At 38.1% G+C, this 24,094-nt stretch overlaps 1 protein-coding gene across 22 annotated transcripts in view; it reads left to right on the forward strand.

Annotated features, from left to right (window-relative positions):
- The window catches only part of ROBO2 (roundabout guidance receptor 2), a 1,685,112-nt gene that overhangs the window by 1,076,764 nt on the left and 584,254 nt on the right, over positions 1-24,094 (forward strand). Inside the window, exon 1 of one of the 22 annotated variants that reach the window (XM_004770483.3) lies at positions 19,099-20,287. The exons of the other annotated variants lie outside the window; for them this stretch is intronic. Coding sequence (XP_004770540.2) covers positions 20,227-20,287 — 61 coding nt within the window. The 5' untranslated portion in view covers positions 19,099-20,226. Of the gene's footprint in view, positions 1-19,098; positions 20,288-24,094 lie in introns of those variants that run through there. 22 annotated transcript variants of the gene reach the window in all.

The following is a 24,094-nucleotide window of genomic DNA, read 5'->3' on the forward strand; positions in this document are numbered from 1 at the left end:
GGCTCCTGCGGGGCTCAATCCCAGCGCCCTGGGATCATGACCTGAGCTGAAGGCAGAGTCTTTAACCCACTGAGCCACCCAGGAACCCCTAACTTTGTTTTTATATTTTATTTATATTAATAAAATATTGAATGCCCAGCCCAAGCCCTGTGTATTGCTTTCATATAGAAAAGCTTCTGACCATGAAGTATGCAGTAAGGGAAAGCGCTTATCAGTTCAGAGCAATATTTTAGATTTATTCTAACATGTATAAACTCAATATAGATATTTTTAAAATACAAATTAATGGAAGATAAGGATAACCTGATGGCATTTCCAATTATTGTCACAGTTGATTCTGCCATTCTGGATTACCAAGAAAAAGCAGCACTCCCTCGTCATCTCTGGTCCAAGGGTATCCTTTCCCATGTTGGTGGTTGGCCGAGAAGGTCATCCTTCTAAAATAGAACATCTTTCTTTCTTTCTTTTTTAATTTTACTTATGTATTTGACAGAGAGTGAGATCACAAATAGGCAGAGAGGCAGGCAGAGAGAGAGGAGGAGGAAGCAGGCTCCCTGCTGAGAGAGCCCGATGTGGGGCTCCATCCCGGGACCCTGAGACCATGACCTGAGCTGTAGGCAGAGGCTTTAACCCACTGAGCCACCCAGGCGCCCCAGACCATCTTTCTTCTACCACTGATCTAACAGAACAATGGTTCCTACTAGACCCTCAAAGAGCTTAGGATAAATTTTAAATGAGTGTTCCCCAAAATAACTATTACAAAGGAAGAATAGTTCTCTGTGGCCTAAAGATATTAGGAAATTCCTCATAAACAGAGGGGCCTTGAAGGGAATGGAGGAAAGTAAAGAGACATGGTAAGCGGGAAATTTAGGGGGAAATGTTACTTGCGAAGGAAACAGAGAGGCCCAAACAGACCCTTTGTTTTGAGGATTTCATCACTTTAAACAATTTTTGAGTTACTCTTTCATCTGTAAGTATTTGTAACTTTGCTAATAGACTATTTCAAATTTCTGTGGAAATTTTTGAAGAACAAGAAATGAGTTGGTTTTGATAAGGTGATGTTTCTGTATTGTCTCTCAAAGTTAAGATTTTGGACCCTAGATTCAGACAGATTTGGATTTGAACCACAGTTCTACCACTTCCACTGGTTGATCTAATGAAGAGGATTTACAGTAACAGGGACTTGGCAATAAGAATCCAAAGATAATAATCAAGTTCATTTACGTAAAATGCTTAGCATAGCCAACATAAAGCACAATCATTGATTCTAGTCATTATCATTTTTGATATATTGTTAGAACTATTAAAAGAGACTTTGATGTTTTTAAAAGTAAGGAGAGGAAGAATTATAAATAAATAAAACTTGAATAGGTTTCAGGAAACATAGTAAAATTGAAAACCCCATTTTGATTTTTATAGTTAAATGTAAAAATAAAACCACAAATAAAGCAGTAAAAACTGAGAACTCAGTAATATATTAAATATTTGGATTGGGAGAACTTTCTATATATAAAAGCATTATTGAAGCAGACAACTCTTATTCATGGCTAGTGAGAGTGTAAGTTTTTCCTGTTTTTTTCAGATCTTTGCAATGCATATTAAAAACCTTAAAAAGTTCACATCCTTTGAGTCAGTAAGTCAATCTATGTAAGAAAACACTTAGAGTCTAATGAAGAAATGAAAAATGTGCACAATGGCTTATAGAAAATATGTTCAAGTCAGTGTTGTTCCTTAAAGGAAACAAAGAATAATCCTGGAAATAACATAAATGTCAAATAATAAGGGAATATTAAATAAATAGGGTGTATCCATATTATATGGTATAAACCATATAAAGTGGTGGTTACAAGTTTAATAACATTAACACTATGTGGAAAAAAAGCAGGATACAGAATAATAAATATTAAACACAACTGGAAAACAATATGCAGAGAAAAATGGAAATCTATGAAAACCTTGTTTATTTCTTGAATGGTAAGATGGTGAGTTGTATAAAATTTTATCTTTATACTTGTTAGTATTTAAACATTTTCTATACATAAACAGTGGAAAAATCTACTTACCAAAGAAAACATGCAAAATCATACATTTTTTTTCAATTGTGGAAAAACATACCATAAAATTAAATCATTTTAACAAAACATAAAATTTACCATTTTAGTGATTTTTAGTGCTAAATACATTTAGATTGTTGTGCAACCATCATAACCATCCATCTCTGGCATTTTTTCCATTTTCAAAACCAAAACTCTGTACCTATTAATTAACAACTCATTCTTCCCTTCCCTCAGACTCCAGCAACCAACATTGTACTTTCTGTCTTTATGGATTTGACTATCTAGGAACCTCATACAGTGAAATCATACAATGTTTGTCCTTCTGTGACTGGCTTAAGAAATAATATTTTTACAAACCATTTTTTTTTCTCTCCAGGAAAGTACTAGAAAGTAAGCCAAATAGTGGATAAGGAAATAAAGTCATAAAAGGTCAAACAGCCTCCAAAACATTGTAAAAAATAGTTGAGATATATTATGATTGGATTTAAAATGTCATGATGTACAATAATTTTAATAACCATTTTTATGTCAAAGGTTTCCGTATTTTTAGAGTTCAAGAAATTTAGACACTGTGTTGAAGGGATACAGCCTCTTAGAGACCAGTATTGAAAAAACTCTAAGTACCCCCTTATCAACACAGAACTATTTCAAAACACTTCTTTCAAACCTATAACTTGTCAGAAAAAATTAAAATCTTTATATACTAGTGAAATTCTCATGCCAATGTATTAGCTTCTCATTTTAATGTTAGTCCATAACATCTATAGCTAAAGAAGTGTTTAGAAATATTTTGATTATACTTAAATTACAAAATATGCATAAAATGACAGGATAAAGGGCATCTCTATTTTTGAAAATTAAAAATATCTACAGTATGTTTTATAGTTACAATTAGACACCTTAATTTAACTTCTTAAAGTAAAAAAATGTGGTGTTTCATATGACTTTTTTCAGGACTAATAATTTGGATTATCTCTATATCATGTACATGGATGACAGATATTTGCACAGAAGGTTAATTCTATGTTGAGGGAACACATAAACCAATAGGATTCACTTAGTTACTATAAGTTCTCAACCTTATCCCCAACACCCCTCTACAGATTGATTTAGCATGTCCCTACCCAGTTAAATTTCTGAATTTAAGGTCGGTGAACATTCAATATTCCAACATCGATCGAATTATTATCTCAGAAATCTTTGAGTGGAGATGAGATGGGAGAAGATGCAGAATGGGTACATTTGAATGTCAGGGACATCGGATGGAAAGACTTTAAGTCCTATGTGTTTATTGTTCTGAATATCAGTGTCAGTGCAGAAACAGGTCTGACACTGAGCACAACTGTTTGGAAAGCGAGGCAGTCAAATGGGCAGCTTGAGGTGCTGATGGAAAGGGACAGGGACCAGCAAAACAGGGACTCATCCCAGCTACAAAACAAAATTGTCTGTGTATTGCATGGACATAAACATACATGGTTCTTCTATGATCCAGTGTTTAGAGAGAATGGGGTACTTAGAGTAGAAGCTAATGTTGGATTCGTAGCCACTTACCATACTGAGAGAAATAACGAAGGGCTGTAAGTCCCAGTTATGGATTGCATTTTGAAGAATAATAAAGCAAAAGAAGAGAAAATGAAATTCAGTTGTGCTTTTATTAAGCTTACTCTTCATATCACCATTTTGGAGCATTTTCCTGTGTTAACTATTGTTCCAGAAATCTATTTTTATTTTGAATTTGTGACTGAGTACCATATTGGAAGAGGAAGACATGATTTAGAATATATGAATAAACCTGGTAATTCACAGACCTGTACCCCTGGGGATAAAAATATATGTTTATAAAAAATAAAAAAATAAAAAAAATTAAAAAAAAATATATGAATACCATAAAGTGAAGACATTGACACATTAGTGAAATGACCACTAGTTTGACCTTTTCCTGTTTTGTTTTGTTTTGTTTTTTCTCTTGGACTTTTTTGAAAAGACAGAAGGTCAGTCCTCTCTCTGGCAGTAAATTAATTTAGTATGCCCCCTTTTGAAGACAGGAGACTGGGTGGCTAGCTCCTCCCTTTAGAATGTGTGATGGTTATGTTGAAAGGAAGTGGTTATAAACCTCTAACCAAATATTTTACTATAATGAAAAAAACTATTTCTGTTAGTTTTTGTTACTAGATGTTCTTGATCAGTGGATGTCATTTGCATTCCAACCCTTAATTATTATTTTGGACTTGTCTTTACTAATGACTTCTTAAAACTGCCATCAGCTCATAAGACGCCTCCAAAATTGTTGCTCTTTATTTACGGTTCTGCTACGATGTTACGTCTTAAGATATAAGCAAACGTGTCCCAAGTGACGCCAATAATTAAATTTGTGGGAGCTTTTCAGTTCTCCTGGTGTAACAAATTCAGATATAAATTTATTGCTAAGGTCAAAACCAGAGTAATGTCCTGTAGTGACTCGCAAATTTAGTTAACATGATAACTAACAAAAGTTTCTGAAAGAACAGACAAATTGCTCCCAACTGAACATAAAAGGGGATGACATAAGGTTAGACAAAAGATGCATGATTTAAGTGAATTTCTTTTGAAATGCAAACAACCTCAGGAATCTTTACAACTCTCTTAGGGAAAGTCTCCTGGGTGGTATCATTTGTGCCGAGGGGTGTTAGAATGGGCTGGTAGGGTGCTAATGGAAAGTATTACAGTCTTAGTGTTTAGGGATTAACATATAAGAATCCCTGGAGCATTTACTGAAGATGCCCGCTGAAAACTCCGCATCACTCCTAGAGACGAATTTTCCTTGTTGCTGCTCTTTAACTGGACATTTTACAAAATTTTATGCTCTAAGTGTTATCTGATAAGGGAACAGCCTTCAGGAGGGTCTACAGGCAGATGTAATTCTGCCATAAGCCCCCCAATGTTTCGATGTATTTATTTTAAAAATTTCCTTCACTGCAACCGCCACAATCAAATCAACAGTCAAAACTAAATGTTCAAACAAACTGAGGGTTGCTGGGGGGAGGGGGTTTGGGAGAAGGGGGGTGGGGTTAGGACATTGGGGAGGGTATGTGCTTTGGTGAGTGCTGTGAAGTGTGTAAACCTGGCGATTCACAGACCTGTACCCCTGGGGATAAAAATATATGTTTATAAAAAATAAAAAATTAAAAAAAAAACAGAGAAGATAGCTTTTCAGGGTTATTTTTAGCCTTTAGATTTTGAATCCACTTTATTTTACTTACGATTATGAAATTCTTGAATTGTATGCTCAGATAATACTCTGTATTATTTCATTAGTCTAATAAAATAAAACTTTGTGTTTCTTAAAAAAAACAAAACAAAACAAAAAAAACTAAATGTTCACTGCAAGTAGATAGGCAAATGACAGAAGTGTGTATATGCTCACGTGTGGTCATGAGTGTTTCGCATTCTAATCATGAGAGTTAACTGTAATTTTCTTCCATCCTATAGGCTTTAATAATGTAACTCAATGGAATCCCTAGAGACCACTTCACAACAACTGGTAAATTCTGACCCTTACGGCACGATACATGTATCACTATAAGCTGTGTTAGATCAAGGATGCTCATATCCTCTTTTACTTTAATAGACAGTTGTGATATTAGTATAAGGCAGGTACATTATGCGCATATAATGTAACAGATGAACCACCAAGCAGGCTTGACCACACTTTCCAGTCTACACCTGCCGCTGAAGAAAAACTGCTAACATCCCGACAGCTGCCCGTGAATACAAGCAGAAAGGATTGGACCAGACTGGCCAATGAAACACTATCAAAATAAACACTGACCCTTATCACAGCTTTCAAAGTAATCTTATTTCACAGAATCTGACACTTGAAGCCATGATTCTTTATCTTCTGCAAAGGGCTCAAGCCCGATTATTAATACAAAAGCTGAAATCCTTGGAAATACCTTCTACGTGAGCAAAATAAAGTAATGGGAAATCTGTTCTTAGGAGGGACTTGTCTTTGGACGTCACTTGTCCAGATCTCTCATTTACAGGGGAAGGAACTAAAAAAAGCAATGTATGTTTATGGGGCCGACCTTACTTCTGTTTTAGCCTGGCACGTAGAAAGAGCACATAATAAAAATTTGTTGAGTGAATTGAATTCAATTCAATTGGGGATTCTTCCCCCAATCTTCTTTATTCCAACCACTGAAGTTTCTCATGCCTTAGAGATTTATCCAGGAATGGGTACAGGCATTTTGACTAAGATAATACATTCTGGTGTTTGTCTTTGGCATAAAAGCTACTGTTGTAAAGCAACAGCTTTTTAAGGGGCGGGGGATGGTTAATGGATTTGTAACTAGAAGAATAGAGTCATAGAGTCATACTGCTACTTATCAAACATTCAGATAAAAAAATCTAAATTACATCAGCAGTGAAAAATCATGTAGCTCAAACATCAATTCTAATTTAAAAGCATTTCTGGAGACAAGGCAAAATATAATTCTATTCTTCAGTTGAGACACTATTTCAAGGAAAATGAATATAGAAGTCTGACAATAATGTTAATAACCCCCTTATATGTCTTTCTGACGACAACGGTGATGATAAGATCATATTACAAAAAGAAATCGCAGTCTGAGCGAAACAGGTAGGAAGAAACCCCCTAAATCTCCTACTCCAGTTAGGTCTCTTGTCAGACTGATGGCCCAAGAAAGTGACATCTTCCTGAAGCCGACAGACATTGCATGCGTGAAAGGGGCTGAGACTAAATTGGTCACCTATTGCTTCCAAAGTTCATGCAAAAGCACACACAGACAACCACCAGTTTGGACACCCCGGAGAGCTCACATTGCAGCAAAAGTAAATTGGACAATCCAACATAAGACCAAATTCTGACCAGGAAATTGCTACATGGCACTCACTAAGTTGTTTTAACTCTTTCACTATCATGATAGGAGGAACGGCAAGGAAGATCTTTGACACATTTATGTCAGCATAATACTTGATAGAACTATAGCAATTAATGTAATCTTCTAAGCAGTGAGAGCTCCCTTGAAGACCATGGCGAGTCAGGCTCAGATCTCTGGTAAGGGTAGGAGTCAAGGATGTCCCCTTGACCCACTAGCAGATTTAATTTAGAGGGTGGGGGAGCGGGATGGCAGCTAAACTGGCTCAAAGTCCTATGGTGTAAGCTAAGGAGGCCACATCTCAGTTTTCTTATAAGACAAAAGGTAGAAGAAATCAAGATTACTCACTAAGCTGAGAAGTGAAATTGGGAGCCCAAGGAATATGGAATCATGTCTTTCTCTTGCTTTTTTCTTAGAGAAACCAAGCTGATCCAACATTCCCTCTCCTGCTTCATTTTCCTGCCTCTCTGGCCCCCTCCCTTTTATTCTGTTTTATTTCCTTACCCTTTTTCATAACTGATTGAGACCAGTAAACAAGGAACCGCTCTGAAATCCCTGAGTTTGCTAACCGCCAGTGATTTTCCTCAAATTAAAAATATTCAAGAAAAAAATATTTGACACACCCTCTTTATAGCTGGAGAAAAATGATCAGCCTTAAATTAGCACAATTTAGTGGAAATGAGATGGATTTGGATGTCAGTCAGGACTCAGCACTCCTGTTTTTGCACTCTTTTGTTGACATTACTTAATTTCTCAGAACCTCAGTGTTTTGTCATTCTTAAGAGTCTTTTTCCCTGTTGCTGATCTGTTTTAGGTCCTCCAAAAACTTAAAAAAAACACCTGATATCTCTTGTCCATGTTTTTTTTTTTTTTCTCCCTGGTTCTATGAATGTGAGGTTTTGCACTTCCCTCTAACTCTGCTCCATGACCCCATGTATGGGGCTGAATATTTGTGGAATGTATCACACTTTTCCAGAAACTTCTAACATCGATCTTTTCTGTTCTTGTTTTGTTTTGTTTTGTTTTTTACTTCAGTGACTGTAAGACAACTGATAAATTCTTTCTTCTTTCCACCACCTCCCTTTCATACTGAAGTTTTGGTGCAAGGCAGAGCATTAAGTACTGTACAATGTATCAGTGAATGGCCTATCTATGAAGTTGGTTCAGATTGTTGCTGGATTCCATGTACGTTTCTCTGTATAAAATAGCTTGTGGTACATTTCAGTCCTTGTTATTATGGATGTTACTTTAGACTGAAAGAAACAGACTGATGAGACTAAGTTCCTTCAACTTAGTAAGAGGCTCCATGTCTTTTTTCCTTTGGGGAGTACGTGTATTTATTGCTACTTGTTAATGATCAGGGTGATTGGCAGAGGTCAGAGCTACAGTGCATATGAAAAAAAGTTGCCAGGATAGGTCACGTGTTTGGTAATTTCAGGACCTTCTAAATTTGGAGAATTCTTTGTTTTTTGGAACATAGAAGAAAACTGATGGAGGAAATGAACTAATGATGTGGAAGCTGAGATTTGGCTAATTCTTTTCTTTAAAACGAGAGCTGCAAAATGATGAGAGTGAAGGCTTCTCCCTCTTTCAAACTACATTCCAGAAATCAACAGAGGAAATGTCTTAAGTCTTCTACTCACTGCCATAGGCATTTGTCCAGATCTGGACCTGGGATAACATTTGCTATATTTTGTAGAGGCATTCAGTAACAAACATCACTAAAACCAGGACCAAATATTATTATTTATATTTCTACATAGAGACTATAGAATAGACTTTACTATTTCTTCTAATATTTTCATTATATAAAGTTACTTTTTTATTTTGAAAATTCTAATTAGACAAAGAATTTTAAAATGTGCTAATATGTATATAATGGATTTTAATCAGAAACCACTGGCAATTACAATAACAATTAACAAAAGACAATATCTAAGTTCTAAAATTGACTTGGTTAAATTAATATACATTTTAAAAGACCAATCTATGAATAAGATGTCTATTATTAAATTAAATTGCCCTCTTATCCTTGAGCTGTATAATGAGATTATGATAGATGATCTTTAAGATTACCATTCCGTTATGAAATTCTAAAATGGATCTTTTCAAATGAACTCTTTAAATTTAAATTTTTCTTTAATTTAGTTTCCTTTGAATTTAGATATATATGTGTCCATTTGTGTACATATACATGCAGAATAAACTTGTGATTTAAATAGATATATAATGCATATCACCATTATTTTCAAAGGCTTCTACTAATTTGCCATCTATCCACTTGGCTTTATTTTTAAAGATTTTATATATCGGGGCACCTGGGTGGCTCCCAGTTGGTTAAGTATCTGACTCTTGATTTCTGCTCAGGTCATGATCTCAGTGTCCTGAGATCCAGCCTGGAATGGGGCTCCTGGCTCAGTGGGGAGTCTGCTTCTCTCCCTCTCTCTCTGCCCCTCCCCCCTGTAAGATAGATAAATAAAATCTTTTTCTTAAAGATTTTATTTTTCTATTTTGAGAGAGAGAGAGAGTGCTTGCAGATGAAAGAGGTCATGTGGTAGGGGGGCGGGGGGAGGGCAGAAGGGGAAAATCTCCAGCAAACTCCCCACTGAGCACAGAGCCAGACCTGGGGCTCAATCTCAGGACCCTGAGATCATGACCTTAGTTAAAACCAAGAGTTGGCTACTTAACAACTGAGCCATCCCGGTACCTCTTCACTTGGCTCTAGTAACTAAAAAGCTATGTTCCCATTTTGAATTGATTAAAACAGGTAATGGCTATATCGATTTTTTAAGGCTGCTGTAAGGCAGTACCACAAATTTGGTGGCTTATGACAACAGAAATTTCCTCTTACAGTTCTAGAGGCTAGATAATCAAAGTGTGGCAAAACCATATTCCTCTGAGGCTCTGGTGAAGAATCCTTTCCGGCTTCTTCCAGGGTCCGAAAGCCACAGGCATTTCTTTTCAACTAGCAGCCTGACACCAATCTCTGCCATTGTCTTCACAGAGCTATCTGCTCCCTGCTATGTGCTCCCTGCTCCTCCTCCTCCTCCTCCTGCTTCTTCTCCTTCTCTTCCTGCTTCTTCTCTTCCTCCTTCTTCTTCTTTTAGAGGGAGGAAGTGGGAGAGAGAAAAATCTTTTTTTTTTTTTTTTAAGATTTATTATTTGATAAACAGAGATCACAAGTAGGCAGAGAGGCAGGCAGAGAGAGAGAGGGAAAGCAGGCTCCCCACTGAGCAGAGAGACTGATGTGGGGCTTGATCCTAAGACCCTGGGATCATGACCTGAGCGAAAGGCAGAGGCTTTAACCCACTGAGCCATCCAAGTGCCCCAGAGAGAGGAAATCTTAAGCAGGCTCCATGCCCAGTGCAGAGCCCAAAGCAGGGCTCAGTCTGACAAACCTGAGATCATGATCTGAGCAGAAACCAAGGGTCAGATGCTTAATGCACTGAACCACCCAAGTGCCTACGCTTTTCTCGTAAGGACACTAGTCATTAGATTAGGGCTTTCACCCTAATACACTATAAACTCATTTTAATTTGACTACACTTGCAAAGACTTTATTTCCAAATAAGAGTACATTCTGAGGTTCTAAGTGTACATGAATTTGGGGACTACTTCTCAGCCCAGTCCAGAATCATATGGTAGTCAAACAGAGTTTCTCTTCAATCTGTGATGACGCATATTGCTATAATAAATTTACATAATTCCTTTCAAAAGCAAATACATCTATAGGAGATGGATATGTGTGATAGTAAATAGAGCAGCTCAACAAATATTTCCAGCTTTCTGCCATTCATGAAGGGTGAATGGCTGGGTCTTGTGCCTTTCTTTGGCAACAAAACATAAAATATAAGAAATAGTGCCATCTGTTTCCAGCCAGAGAATTTAACAGCCATATTCTGCCTTTCCATTTGTTTAGAAAATGGGTTCTCCCACCAAACTAGGCTTTGGACTGAGAATGATGTAGGGCAGAGCCCCCAGTAGATTCACAATACAGCAAGAAACAACCTTTGTTGTTTGAGATTTGGGAATTGTCTGTATGTGTAGAATATGCATTCTCAATGGGAGTAATGTAAAATCGGTTCTTGGTGACAAAATAAGATCTCACTTTTTAATGTATAAAGTGCATACATGCATATAATACATAAACAAATATACAGTGTCTGGTATTAAAATTCCATGGAGAGGTGATTAGAAAACAAAATGTCTAAACATGCTCCGTAAGGGAGTAACAATGAAAAAAAGGTGAGAAAACTGTAATAGAATAACCTAAAGGATTCTCAGTGATATTACAAGTTTGGTTGACACCATCTAGGTTTCAAATTCTGACAGACACTTTCAAAATTTCTTCATCCATTTGTGGTTATATTAACTACTCTGAATTATGGGACTAAAAATAATATCACTCTCGTATGCTTTGTGATAATTTAGACAATCGACATAAAAGATTATAGTGCTTGCCACATAGTAATTATTTTTAAAAACTTAGGTATTATTATAATTTAATTGTTATAACATTAATCATGGTTTAATGCCCTGTGAAGAAATATATTGCATTTCCATTTATACTTTAGTCAAAATTCAAAGGAGCTGATCGCATTCAAAGGAGCTTGTTAGTACAAGCTACGTGCTAAAACAAAGAATACTAAAACCTCGATAATTTAACACATTATCGGTTATTCATTGTTCAGTTCATAGTCTCAAGTGTTGAAAGAAAGTGAGATAGACTGTGCTGTACCATCATTCCGGGATTCATTTCTTCCCTCTGGTCACTCAGTGTTTTCTCCAGGATTTGACATTAAGTAAATGACAGAATAGTCAGAGAGCACTGAAAATGGTGTGGGAGGTATCTTACAGGCCAGACCTAGAAATCCCTATTTTCCAATGGCTAGAATTCAATCACATGATCTCCTTTAAGTGCAAGGGAGGCTGGGGCATGTGGGAAATTTGGCCAAGCTCTGAGTGAAAGAAGAGAAGATGATTCTGGATTAACACCAGCATTGTCTCTGTCACCGTGACACAGAGATCCGTTAGTACACTCCAATGACCGAAGTGTCGGAAACCAGATGTATTTTGTGCCAAGGCCTTTCAACGCATCATCCGAATGCTCTTCTGAGTGGACAGTTATCATCTTCGTTTCAGTTGAGGCGGTTGTTATGATCACATTGTGGGTGGGAGAACCAAGATTAGAATCCAAATCTGCTCGATCCAGAGCACGAGCTATTAGCCAGCACGCTCTAATTGATTTATTTGGCAGACAGAGATCACAAGTAGGCAAAGAGGCAGGCAGAGAGAGAGAGATGGGGAAGCAGGGTCCCTGCTGAGCAGAGAGCCCGATGCGGGGCTCGATCCCAGGACCCTGGGATCACGACCCGAGCGGAAGGCAGAGACTTTAACCAACTGAGCCACCCAGGTGCCGCTCGGGAAGTCTTTAAAATAAATTTCCATGTCTCTTGGATAGTTTAAACATGATTCAGAATGAAGGCTGGAAAACAAGTAACCAGAGACTTGTAAATGTTCATCCAGCCTTGTGATAGAACTTCTTTTTTCCTTTCTTTAGGATTTATTTCTTTATTCATTCCAAGAGAGGGAGAGAGCAGGATTGGGGGAAAAGGGACAGGGAGAGAGAATTTTTCAAGGAGACTCTGGGCTGTATGCAGAACCTGCCAGGGATTCAATCTCACGACCTTATCACACCCTGAGCCGAAATCAAGAGTGGGGCGCCCATCCAACTGTGCTACCGAGGTGCCCTGATATAACGTCTTTTTAATGTGTGTGTTTGGTGGGAAGTGGAGAAGGAAGAAACTGAATAATAGATAAGTAATAACCTGGGCTTAAGCCAACTACAGAGACAAGCTTATCCCTCTCAGTGATCATCATGCCACATAATTTTCACTGGCCCCGTCTGTAACAATCAGTACTTCAAACACTCATGTTTGCCAGATCACTGAAGGAAAGGATCCTAAATGAGCAATCTTTGAAAAAAAAAAAAAAAAGGCAGTGATTAAAGGACAGAGATTTGGTGAAAATTTTCATTGTTAAAAACCATGAATTAATGTAGATGCCCAACATATCTTATATTAGATAAAATTTAAATTTCATATTCCTATTAAATGTAAGGAACTAGTTATTGGAAATAAAGACAAAATATTAGAAATGAAAACAAGCTTTGCAATAGGGAACTATACAACTTGTATTAAGCTGTCAAAACTTGTACTAACATTTTTCAATCTGAATCATTTAGTCCATTGGTCCCTTGACAACAGTATTTGTATATAACAGAAAAGCTGAAATTATGAATATTTTGTATTTCTATACTCCTTTTTATTAAGTAAAAGAGAATCAGTAGAAACTGGTTAGAAGACTTTTCATCCAAATTCAAATATTTTGACATGGAGTGATTTATGTGTCCTATTATTCTTTCATTTGCAGGTTTGTCTGTAAAGTTGGACCATGACGATTTCATCCATATATTTCATTTGATCACTTAAGGAAGACATGGAGGGGTTTCCGTAGTGTAGTGGTTATCACATCTACCTGACACTTAAGGAAGACAATGTGTATTTACATCTCTCAGGTTTTTAAGCAAAACAATATTATCTAGACTTCCTGATGGTATTTAACAACTAAAAACCTAGTATTTGTTGCAATAAAAGGACTTCAAGTACTCCATAAGCAATCAGAAGTTATTTTATCAGGCAGAAATAAGATAATTTGGATATTGGAAGAAAACCAGAATCTGCTCCCAAACAGATTAGTTCTTCTGTATGATAGAAACATAGGCAGTTCAATTGGATTACAAGTGCCCTTGGATTAATTCCACGGTATTATTGTGAAAGGGAATAAGCAACTTCTTTTGCATTTGAAGAATCCATTATTAAATATATCTGAAAGACACTCAGTGAGCAGATAAGTGTAAAAATCTGAGACCTATAGATAGGAGAAGCATCTTCTCACATCTTTGACGATCCCTTCTTTTTAAGAACAACAGGAATTCTCTTTCAGATTTTTAAAAGTCTTCCTTATTAGGATTACAGTTATGCATTGCTAAAATTCAATTATACAAAGCCCAGATTGGAGCAGATGGACTTGAAATAGTTTGGCAAAGAATCAAAGGGATTTTCTTTGGTTCACGATATTGTGATGTAAAAATAGCAAAAAGTGTATTACTTCACGTCATTGAAATTAGGCTATATACTAAAATAGGAACTCAAAAGCTTTAAATAGAGATAATAAAATATGAAGCAAAAAAACCAAAAACCAAAAAACAAAACAAAACAAAACAAAACGACCACGTATACGTGCAAATCCTAGCCTGTCACAGTTAGAGGATGGAGTTGTGCTTGTAGCTTGTGAGGTTGACAACTTTGCTTATTTTATAAAAACACTTTTTTAATCTAGGTGAGAGGTTATCATCTCTGCTACCAGAGAGCTAATTTTAAACTTTGGCAGGGGTTCGGGGTTCACAGATTACTCAAATGAAGGCAGGGCAGCGGGATGGACAACTGTGGAATGAGGAGTACTAACATCATGAAAATACGATATTTTCAAGGAACTCGGGGATGTTTCTATGTGTTTTTTTAAAATTCCAGATTGTAAGGTTAACACACTTAAACAAATTATGCCTCGATATTACACATTACTCTAATATTTTATTGATTCTAAAACGATGTTAAGTTTGAAAGTATCACTCGAATTTTCAATCAATATAGAAAATGGTTTTCCAATTTGACATTAATTCTAAAGAAAGAAAACTATTCTTCTTGATCACAATGATGGTATTTGGGAGGAAACACGCTATTTTTATGAAAGATTGCTATATATTAGTCAGCTTAAATTCCAGATTTCTAAAAATAGAATATTTTAATAATTACAGGTAACGTACTCAAAGTATGAGAATCATCAATAGATACATAGGTAGGCAAACTTACTATATATGTAAAAGTATTGATGAAGACTTGAAAGTGAATTAATTGAAATTAGATACTTGAAACATATTTCAGAAGAAAAATAATTTATTTTGGCTCCCTCAAATCACTTTTAAAATAAGGTGGAGGGTAATAAAAAAATAACATAGAATGGAATGACTCATCCTTCTTTGCTCTGGATTTTTAATACTCTGGATATTTTAATTGTCTACTATCCTTTTGTAGATTACAACCCATACCTTTCATCCAAACATGGTGTTTCTGTATGGTATGCTAAGACAATCTTATACAGAAGAATTGAAACTGAACAGATAACACATGGTGATCTCTTGGCTTTAAAAAATTCTTCGATTTTGAAAACAAAGACTATATATTTCTGTATTTTTGGTACATCAGGGATTTTTTAAATTTTATCAATCAAAGCAATTTATTAAAGTGTTTCTATAATGTGGAGGGTATCTCCAATAAATCCTGGGAAACAGAGCCTAACACTTAGCATAGATTCTGTGGTCATATCTGGATTCAAAGGAATACTACACCTTTTATTAACTTGGGTGAGTTCTCTAATCTTCAGTATTCTCATCTGCACAATAGAAAGGATATCACCCACATAATGAAACTTTTCCAAGAATTAAACACTGTGGCGAATTTTTAAAAAACTATAAAAATCCCTGACACAGAGACCTGCTTAGTGTGTGGTGACAGATATTAAAATTATCATCCTGGATCAACCCTTTGATTTGCCTGTATATACTCTCTTACAGTCATCATAACAAGAATGTATTGGAAAGAGTGGGGGGAAAAATGGATGGAGTTTTTCTATTTATACCACATTTTTGAAGAATCTGGTATGAAAAAGAAGTATTTATTATTTTCCATCCTATATTGTGCAGATTGCCTTCAGATGAGTGTTTTATGGTTTTCCATGAATGCCAACTTAGAGGTACAATCACAAAGAAGGCCATTTGATCACCTTACCCAAATTAGGGCTAATTATAGTCTCTTACACACAGTTGTCTTTGGATGTATTAAAATATATATTTATCTGGTAGGCACATTTTGAGTACATAATAATACCATTCCAAGTTTTACATAAAAGGAGCCTAGATTTCTATGTACATTTCTCTATTCAGCTGCTTGTTTGGAGAAGAAAAAGCAATTTGAATTTGGAAAGATATTGAAACCAACAGGCCACTTAATTTTCTGTGTCTTCCACTCTCTGATTTAATGGTGGTGGGGCTTCATTGTTTGAAGTCATTTCTAGCTTTCTGTCTTACTGAAAACCTTAAAAAAATGTTTTTGAAGCGAAAGCACTGATAAAATTGAATTTCCAACTTCTAGTCACATGTTCAGGTTTTAAAGATTTTCCTTTACTTTAAGAAAAAAAAAATAGGGTGAGACATCAATTTTTTACACAGTGCTCACCAGAAGTATGCTAAATTTAATTGAAATATACACCTTTCTCTAATATGGATCTTATCAAATCTTCCAGAAGGAGATGTCTTTGTTCCCCTTGGACTTAACATTGTCCGTATTACATTTCTGTCTGCTGACTCTCACTGTTGCTGACAGTGTAAGAGTTTTGCTCATAATCTTAAACCATCACTTGGTATGAGATTCTTAAAAAAAAAAAAAACACACACATGAGTTTTCCTGAGTCACATTTAATATCAAATAAGATACTGACAATACATTCTTTTAAAATATCACTTATGAACTTATCTTGGAGAAAAGCAAAAAAACATGGAGTCCAAAATTCCTTTGTTATAGACATTACTACATAAGGTAGGTAATGTCTAGCAAAAAGTGGCACCAGACAGAAATCACTGGCTTTCTTTGCCATTTTCAGTACATAAAAGTATTATGAATGCAAAATGATGATGCGTGGCTCAAAATGCCAAGGAAATATAACCACAGGGATTTCCTTTAAATAAGCCTTTTCTCCCCATGAGTTCATTCGTCATATTCTACAGAAGGACAACTCTCTGTAAGATATGAAGCAACACTTTTCTGCCCTAGAGGACAATAGTAAATGGTAGGTCATTCTCCTCCAACCTAGCCCCCTTCTTCCCACACACAACCTTTCCACCTGTGAGTGATTTTATAAGATCACTTAAGGAAAAGCATCTATAGATAGTGGGTCTATCAAGTATAAAATGAAATCTATCTTTTGTCCTATAAATTAATAGCCATAAGAAAAGTCTTCCAGGTAAAATGTTCTAATATCTTCCTTTCTGATATCTATGTTGAAGTTTAAGGGCTTAAAATCCATATCATTTTAATTCCTGCATTCTTTATTAGGGAGATTCTAGTGTCAGAGTATTTTTATTGAATACATGTAAGGAAATTTGACTGAGATAGAGATTGCATGTGTGTGTGTCGAGGGGGGTACATTATTTAGAGGAATGGGGTTCCTTACTTGAAATCTTAGTCCTTACTTGAAATCTTAGTCCAAACATTTAAAATACATGTTTAAAGAATCATCAGTCATTTTTCAGTATTACAGATAGATAAGAGGGATGCTACTCCAAAGAATTTTGGGTTTTTTTCCCGACCACGGTATTAATTTAGATTTGGCCATTTGGGGGAAAAAAAAAACAAAAACAAAAATAAAAAACACAAGAACATGTTTAGTCTTACTTTCACAGAGTGGCAAACAGTAACGCAGGTCAGAAACATTACTGTGAGGATTCAAGTGATTTAACTTCAGCACATTAATGGACTTTTAAAATTTTACAACTAAATAATGTAGATCAAAAGTGTGCTGAAATTACTCTTAATGCTTCACAAGAAAAGTGGTTTTATTCTTTTGCAAGACTGTTTCATCACCATATTTTTCCAGCATGCTGAGATGCCATAAGAACTCTCCTAATTGCTTAAGCGTCGCTGACCATCTCAGTCTTTCTCTCTCTCTCTCTCTCTCTCTCTTTTTTTTTTTTTTTTGGAAACACACAATATCACCTCCATAATGGCCAAGGGAGAGCTAAATTAAGTGGCAACACCAAAACCTATCCACCAAACAAAAGGCTCTAACTGCAGCCACCACAAACGGAGGGCCTCGTTCCTAATATTTTCCAGTAGGGGGAACTAAAGACTCACTATCCAGCATTTAGCGGGGCTCGGGGACCTGCGTGAGTTCCCATAACCCGCCTTCTAATCACCGGAACAAGCATCAAACAGCTACCAGTGAGCCTGTGATCACACGTGGGCCTGGCCACGCCGGCCACACCGGGGGCACCGCAGACACTGGCATCCCTTTGATCTAACGTGGCTCTCCATAATCATCCCTGGTCCTGATGGCATTCACTTGGTGGTTTTTGCCTTTATTTTCAGGGTTTGTCATCTTTGGGCTGGAATTCGGCTCTTTCTGAGCTTCTTTTAGCTCGGTGGGTTTTCAGCTTTCCTCCATCCTGTGTTTTCCGAATTTCCTTTCAGAGGTGCTAGTCTCTGTAGGATAAGGGCTTCGCATGCACCCCTCACTCCCCCCAGTCTCTGACCCCCTCTCCCCAACCTAAGCCTTTTCTCCCGAACTCCTAGCATCCATCCCACAATCCCGCGTCAAACTCATCTCTGAGGGATCATAAGGCAACTGAGTAACGTAAGAGGGGATGCCACCCCTGCACCACCCTCCTCTCCCCGGGATTCCTCAGGGGGCCATAGATCTCGGCGAAAACGATCCCCTTAGATGCTAGAGATTTCTCTACAACACCCCCCCTTTTTTTCTTGTGCCTTTTTAACGACCTAGGAAGCACCCACACACAACCTTTCCGCTCCAAAAGGTGGTTATATTTTGTTTCCTTTCCTTTTCTCCCTCCCGCTCAGCTTCTCCTTTTGCTAAAAGGTGAAGAGTGAGTGTTTGTGTGATTTTAACGGGTAATGAGGCTGCGCCCCGGGTCCTGGAGGATGATCTTCTTCCAGAAAGCGCGTGCATCTCGGCCAGACGGAGGGATGAATAATTAGGAAGGGCTTCCATGAAATCACTCACCGAGAAAATTACCTGCCCATTAAACGGGACGCCGCGAGGAGCAGGAGCCTGGAGCCCACCTATCCCTTCCCAGGGCTGGAAGGAGGGTAGGGGGCGGGGGCGGGACCCGGAGGCGCGCAGAGGGGGAAGGAGTTGACCGGCGGCTCGGGCTCCCAATTTGTTAATTTCCGTCCCCCTAGGAGTCTCGGCTCCCCGCCCCTCCGCCCCCCGACTGCCCAGCGGGCTGGCGTCCCCTGCACGTGCGGGCGGCGGGCTCCGGAGGTGGAAAGCTCAGCGCACCCCCTCCTCACCCCCGCCCCCCTCCCCGGGGCAGACTCCGAGCAGCTTTCGTTCCTCCCCACCCCTCCCGCCTCCTCGCCTTCCCTCCTCTCTAAGTCCTTCCACTCTCGGCAGCTGCAGGAGGAGGCGGACGCTCTGCTGCGTGGCCGCGGGAGCAGCGGCGGCGGCGGCGGCGGCGGCGGCGGAGGGACCGGCGGCTGCGACCCCGGCCGGCGGCCGGACCGCGCCAGGCGGCTGCACCGCGCGCTCCCTTCCGCGCCCGCTCCCCGGGCTCCGGGGCTCGGCTCGCCCGGCTCGGCAGCCGCCCGCAGCCGCCGGGCTTTCCCAGCCGCTGGGAGGCGGCACCGCGGGGGTGGCCGCTGCCTCAGCCCTGCCCCTCGTTCCCTCCCTCCCCGAGCGGCCCCACCTCGCAGGAGTTCGGATTCTCCACCCGAGTCGTCCTGATTGCTCTTTGCCTCTCTTTCCGAAGCCGGAGTGGTGGCGGGAGGCTACGAGGCTGCCACGGAGAGGCCCGCCAAGTCGGCCCGCCTGCAAAGTGTTGCTTTGACACGTCCTTATTATGGAAGTTAAGTGAAAAAAAAAAATAATAATAATAATAAAATAACTCTGGACGTGGAGCTGCTACCGAGAAGGAGACGGGGGAAAGAACACCCGTAGGCAGGCCAATGGTTTTTCGGCTGCGCGCTGGCAAGTTTGTGGAACACTTTCTAGGAATTAGGTCTTTTTCCTCCCCCTTCATCTTCTTGACTTCTGAAGAAAGAACTTGGCTTTGGATGGCAATGGAGCCTGAGGAGAGAGGGTTAGACACACTTGAATAATCCCTCCGGCTGGGCTGAATTTGTGGGAATTTAGGAAGCCCGAGGGTGGAAATACAGCATCTTTTGGAGTGCCCTCTGTTAATTTGGATGGATCTAAACGTGCCCCATTCAAGACCTCTCCACTAACCCCTTCTCATCTTGGCGATTTGCTCTTCCTGACTTTAATTAGCATCTAGGAAAGTCTAAACTTCGGACCTACCTCTTTTTTTGATACTTATTTTTGTACTTTTGCTCTCTGGGATTGGTTTCTTAAACAATCTGGATCCTTTTTAATATGTCAAAATGAGTCGGCTGATGTTTACACAACTACTGCTCTGTGGATTTTTATACGTTCGGGTTGACGGTAAGTTGAAAATACTTTTCTCCTCCCCCCACCCCCAAAACCATTTCTTTCCGAGTGCGTTGTGGGCTATAAATAAAATGACATTATGTCGGTTAGTCCCTTTTGAACAGGCACGGGGGCTTCTGGGGGGCAGAGGTTTTAAGTCTTTGTTTCTAAACTGCTGCAGGTGGAACATGTTATAGTCACCTATTGTTGTTATTGTTGTAATTTACTTAATTAATTGAGGAGTTGGATCATAAATAGTAGGTTCTCAGTCTTGTTCGAAAAAGGAATATTTAAGCAAATCTCTCGGATCCGCTTGTGCCTACTCCCTTTTGGTGTTTGTTTCTGTATCTGAACTTTGGCTTAGAAATTCAAGTGAAGAAAAATAGTAATAGACACTTCAGCGAAGGTTCAGTGGGTTAGGAATTCGAGGCAGGGTGTCTCAGGGATCAATGGGTGTCACTTGTGTGTGGCTGAGTGCTCTTCTAGTGTGAAATCAGAATCAAGCATTCAGATCCTAGGGAGAAAACTGTCAAAAGTAAGACTGGGCGAGGCTCCAGGAAGGGGGAAACATAAGCTTTGGGCTGGCTGTGGGCACAGAACACTCAGCTCAGTCCCCAGTGGCGAACACAATGGAGATCTGAAAAGGGTGCCTAGGTGTCTCCCTCTAGGTTGAGCCAGTCTTTCAAGCAGATAGCATTCTACCTCTGATTCTCCTGTCTTTTGTTCAGCTATGGTTTCCTGGGATACTTTCACAGGATGTCAGTTTCTGGTGTGAGGATTGCAAAATCTTTTTTTTTAAACGTAGCCCTTTTGAATGATGTGCGGAAGTAATCATTAACATGCTTTTTTGTTTGTTTATAACAAGAAAGTCGAAAGAACATTTGGTATTAACCTTCTAGAGACCTTAATTTTTAAATCAATGGAAAGAATAAGTATAAAGAGAAGAGTAGAGCATGTTGTTATTGTTGTTGTTCTTCCTGAGAATGTGGATTGTCGGACTTTAGATCTGTAACTATTGTACTTGTAAAGAATACGTGTTTCGGTCCAAATATTTGAGCCACCATAGTAGCTTGTTGCTACATAAACTTTCCTTCAGCGGTTGCATTGTGGATGAATTCATTTTTTGGGACACTGCCTATTTTTGCCCGCCTGTAGGAGCTAACTTTGTTCCTGGCAGCTGCTGTTGCACAGAACCCAATCTATCGGAAGATACAAACAGGAAGACTTTCTATAAACATGAAGCAGTACAGATGAGTTTACCTACTGTCACGTGGCTGTTTTCAATCAGGGACTACAGGAGTACCTTTGCCCCCAGCAATAGGAGGCAAAGCATTCATGTGGGCACACTGCTTTTTCTTTTTCCCTTCTAAGTAGTAGATGTTTAGGAATTAATCACTGTGACTCACACTGTGACAATATCCATAGTCATACCTAATCAGTCACCATACATTTTCTTCAGCAATACCTTTACCTTTACAGTACATTTACGTTGCCCCAACCAAAAGGCTTACGTATTTCTCCTACGTGTGTTTGATTATCATGATAAGAAGACTTTGATAGAACTTTTTTGGATAATATAGCCTTATAAGCCATGAATTTACATATTTCCATACCGGGAATGCATGTATAAATTATGTATTATATTACAGAATTATCACCAAGTTGTTTTTTCTTTCCTTTCTTTCTTTCTTTTCCTTTTTTTTGAATTAGTGTGTAGCTAAGAGGAATACAATTAAATTGCTCAGTGGAAGTGACAGAGGGAATCGGAAAAGCTTGGTGTTACAGAATGTAATTAATGTACCAGGGTGTTTGGAGATGTATGAAACAAATGCAATTAACCAGCTTGCTGGAACAGCAGTAGAAAGACATCATCTCTCCTTCCCTCTCTCCCTTCTTCCTTCTCGCCCTATCTCACCCCTCCTGCCCCCGAGACACACCTCGGACCTTTGTTTTGATTTAACATTATAGGATAAGGGGGAAGTTTATGTCTGAATCAAAATTGTGCTGCAAAATTCATGGCAATGTAGTGAGAATGCCCAATAAAAGGGAATGGTAAATTTGTGTGTGCGTGAAACTAGTTTTTGTATTAGCTTCTACTACTTCTAAAGCAAAGGAAGCTGTGGACACTTACTGAACGAGTGCATAAAGCATACATTTGACATTGGACTGCCTTTGGTTTACTCCAGAATGATGACAGCCTCTCCGTGGGGATTGTTGAAAATTTGGGATGTAGACAACACTGCCCTCTAGGCTATTTCAACACTGGGATGGAGCGTTCACATATATAATGAGGGGGTTGGTTTGTAGGATCTCTAAGCTCTTTCTCTTCCAGGATTCTGTGATTTCTATTTACTTATTATCCTTCTTAGAAGTGTGTGCTTATTCTCCCCATGAATTTCAAATTTAGAGAAGCTTGTACCATTTCAAAGATATACTGACTATCCTTGTGCTAGACAGAGAAATTAATTTTATTCAGTGACAAATGATACATAGATTTGCATTGAAATTTGCTTGGTGGGTTATTTATATGTGCATTTTTATAGTATATGAAAAATGTTGGAGTTTTGCCTCCTCCTAGGAGATATGTGCTAATATTATTTATGATTTTTCAGTATCTTATGTCTGTAGGAATCCGTAGAGAATAAACATTAAGTTAGTTGGGAACTACAGACAAACTTTTCTATTTGGGATATAAATAAAGATTTTCTCATTTAATACAGATTCATGAACCACATGCATATTTTTCTGTACTGTTCCATGGGAGAATACATGTTGAGTTTAGTTTTTGTTCTCCAGATTTTCTTTATTTTTAGGTGATACTATGTTTTTACAGTCATTTACAGGGAACTAAAAATAAATTACTACAATGCTTTTTAATTACATCAACTTCCTGTGTATTGTGTCAATTTAGTAATTTTGCAGTAATTGTGAAAAGATGTTTTTAAAATGAGAATACTCTTCTTATCTTTAATTTTTAACTATTCTTAAATGAAAATGGCCCACATGATATTTGGGGAGATAACAATAATGTGTGTGCATAGTGTAGATGCATAATCTCATACAGGTTTATACATTTTGCTAAAGTGTTTCCTTTAATAATGGGCTCATTATCATAGCCATATGTAGTCCATTTCAGAACTTAAATTGCATATAAGTAACCTGAAATTTGTTCTTGCAACTATGTAGTAATATCACTTCCAGTTGGCTTTGTTTAAATAACCTTTGATTCTAGGCAACATGAGGATCATAAACCAAAAGGATTCCTTAGAACGTAAAAAAGAATATATTAAAGGAAGAAAAAAGGTCAAGATTATAGAAAATAATAATAATAACAATTCTGATTATCTTATCCCAGAGCAGTTGTATAAAATAGCATCTTTGACAATCAAAATATTGCTATGATGCACAGTGCATATACTGAGATACATTTATAGTAATGAAAGGAACTTAGTTATGTGAGAGAGTCTAGTGATAGCTGCTTCAGGAGTTCCCACAGTCTGTACGAGACACATTGACTTCTGATGTGCAATCTTTTTTTTTGAGTTTTAGGGAAAAAAAAATTCTCTTTTACTTATTTCTCCTCTTCCTCTTCCCCTTTTTCCTCCTCTTCCTCTTTCTCCTTCATTTCTTTCTTCTCCTCCTCCTTTTTTGGGGGAAGGGGGGACCATGGTGGAAAGAATTAGAGGAACAGTTGAAGAGTGGAGAAGATATGTGTCTTGAACAACAATTTAGAAAATATGCCTTTAAAGGAGAAACGTTAATAATGTTCTACCCTTGGATATATTCAAATATATCTATGAAGTTATAATACTATACAACTTT

This window comes from Mustela putorius, unplaced genomic scaffold, assembly GCF_011764305.1.
Source record: "Mustela putorius furo isolate JIRA1106 unplaced genomic scaffold, ASM1176430v1.1 tig00003834_pilon_pilon_pilon, whole genome shotgun sequence".
NCBI classification, from domain to species: domain Eukaryota; kingdom Metazoa; phylum Chordata; class Mammalia; order Carnivora; family Mustelidae; genus Mustela; species Mustela putorius.